Below are 2,117 nucleotides of genomic sequence, written 5' to 3' on the forward strand. Positions count from 1 at the left end.
GCGATCTAGTGAGCAGATGCAGCTGTATGCTTTTATTTTTTTCTGTCAGGCTGTCGAAGCACTCCTCCTCCTCTGTCCGGTGCTGGTGTGGGGTGAAAATCCTCCACCTCAGACGTTCAGAGATGTGAGATGTAACTATCGGCGATACTGTGGTCACTTTCCATGTAGCATCAATTATGCTAATGCTAGCTGCCTGTCACGTTCTCTCGTCCTGGCCACACCTCCGCTCTCTAACCCCCCCTTCCCCTACCCACTTTGATGCATTTTTCAAATTTCGCCTTGGGGCGGAGTTATCTTTTCACGGGGAAGATACACTTTATGGGAAATGAAGGCTCGTGGGGACTGGGTGCTCCTTGTGGGGCCTGAAGCCTGGGCCCCACAACTTCAGAGGCTGATTTTTGGTGTGGGGGTTGGGTTTAGCACCTAGGCTCTGGAATGCACTGCCCCAATTTATACGCAGCCTTGATTCTATTGATACTTTTACAAAACATCTGAAAACTTTCTTTTACAAACAGGCTTTTAGCTAAGTGGTTTTTTTATACTTGTATTCTTGTATGAATTGTAATGCTGTGGTGATGTTTTAATTTACTATTTTACTTTTTTGTTTTTATTCTATCATATGTGAAGCGCTTTGTGATTTTACATCTATGAAAGGTGCTATATAAATAAACTTTACTTACTTACTGACTTACAAGGTGTGAATTGAGTTTAGGTTAGTTTTAGGGTCAGGTTGGTACCTGTGAGGTTGGCTTTACTGTGAAAGGTCAGGGTTAGGATATACAATTTAAAAAAAAATGAATGGAAGTCAATGGAAAGTCCCCACAAGGATAGAGAGACATAGTAGGTGTGTGTGTGTGTGTTTACTGTGTGTTTTATGGACCTTTCACCCACTATGGATGACCCTCTCCTCTGGTCAACCAATGATCCCCATGAGACTCATAAAGCTGCGATAGTAACAGCAGCCCTGGGGTGGTAAAAGTAGTTAATTTAATTAGAAAATTATAGATGGGTTTCAGTGTATTGTAAAATTGGAACGGCCAGCATGGGAAATGTTTCTCACTGGTCCAATATGTGCAGTCCCACTCTAAAAGAAATAAAAAAAGTCGATTATAATAAAGAAAGAGCAGCAGTTCATATTCTCTGAACACCAAATAGCTATTACAGCTGGGACCTTTAAAGGAAACCCAGAGTCAGAGCAGAGGAGGATTTGCTTATTGCTTTTAAAATGAGACCCGGGGACCTGCCTTGCTTTAGTTCACTCAAACCTGCTTCAATCTGAGAACAGAGGCTGAATGTGTGAGGGGAAAGCACGTGTGTTGAGTATAGTCTTGTTTTGGGTGAAACAAAAAGTTTAAAATTCTCATTTTCCATTTGAYGCACAAACATTTAAGATTTAGTCTCAGAGAAAAAGTTTATAAAAAAGTCAACATGAGAGTTAAATGAAGTTTGTGTTAGTACATTTTTTCTTCTCAGCCCTGATGATTCARTGTGTTTAAAAAGCTTCCTCCTGCTATAAATAATTCATCGTGTCAGTCTAGAAGAAAGAATCATGTATGACAGCGGGCTGGATCTGTCCTGGATGCCCTTTTTCCTCGACATTCAGTGTCACCACCGTGGACCGCAGACTTACATGTCTCARCCACAGATTGGTCTCCATGATCTGATTGACTTCATCCTGGGTTTAAGACAAAATTACAAAATCATTAGGACAAAAGAAAATATACAAATGACAACATTTTATGAAAACTGGAGGAACAAAGTCACACATGATCATCACCACTGAGGATTGTTTTTAATCCTGACATGAGGATTCCGAAGGAGGCACCTGAATCCTCCTGAGCCTGAAGCGGAACACATCTGACAGCTGGAGCTGCGAGGTCAGAGCACAACTTTGATTCTAACAGCCCTGTGGTAAAGCTGGGCGAGCAGAGACTGGTGAGGGAGAAAACCTGTATGGGTCAGGGTTTTTTTGTGTGTGACACAGACCATGACTGAACCAATCTCATGAGCCAGTGCAAAACATTAACCATTCATGTGACCATGTGCTATTAGGAAAAGCTTTGAGGTTCTATGGTACCTTCAAGTCAAGTCAAGTAATTTTTTATAAATAGTAATAA

At 41.3% G+C, this 2,117-nt stretch overlaps 1 protein-coding gene across 1 annotated transcript in view; it reads right to left on the reverse strand.

Moving 5' to 3' along the window:
• Positions 1-2,117, reverse strand: part of chrna3 (cholinergic receptor, nicotinic, alpha 3) — a gene marked incomplete in the record, with an annotated part of 12,542 nt that overhangs the window by 5,529 nt on the left and 4,896 nt on the right. The window contains 1 exon segment of the mRNA XM_014025543.1: positions 1,644-1,675. Coding sequence (XP_013880997.1) covers positions 1,644-1,675 — 32 coding nt within the window.

Source organism: Austrofundulus limnaeus, unplaced genomic scaffold (genome assembly GCF_001266775.1).
Source record: "Austrofundulus limnaeus strain Quisiro unplaced genomic scaffold, Austrofundulus_limnaeus-1.0 Scaffold483, whole genome shotgun sequence".
In the NCBI taxonomy this organism is placed as follows: Eukaryota; Metazoa; Chordata; class Actinopteri; order Cyprinodontiformes; family Rivulidae; genus Austrofundulus; species Austrofundulus limnaeus.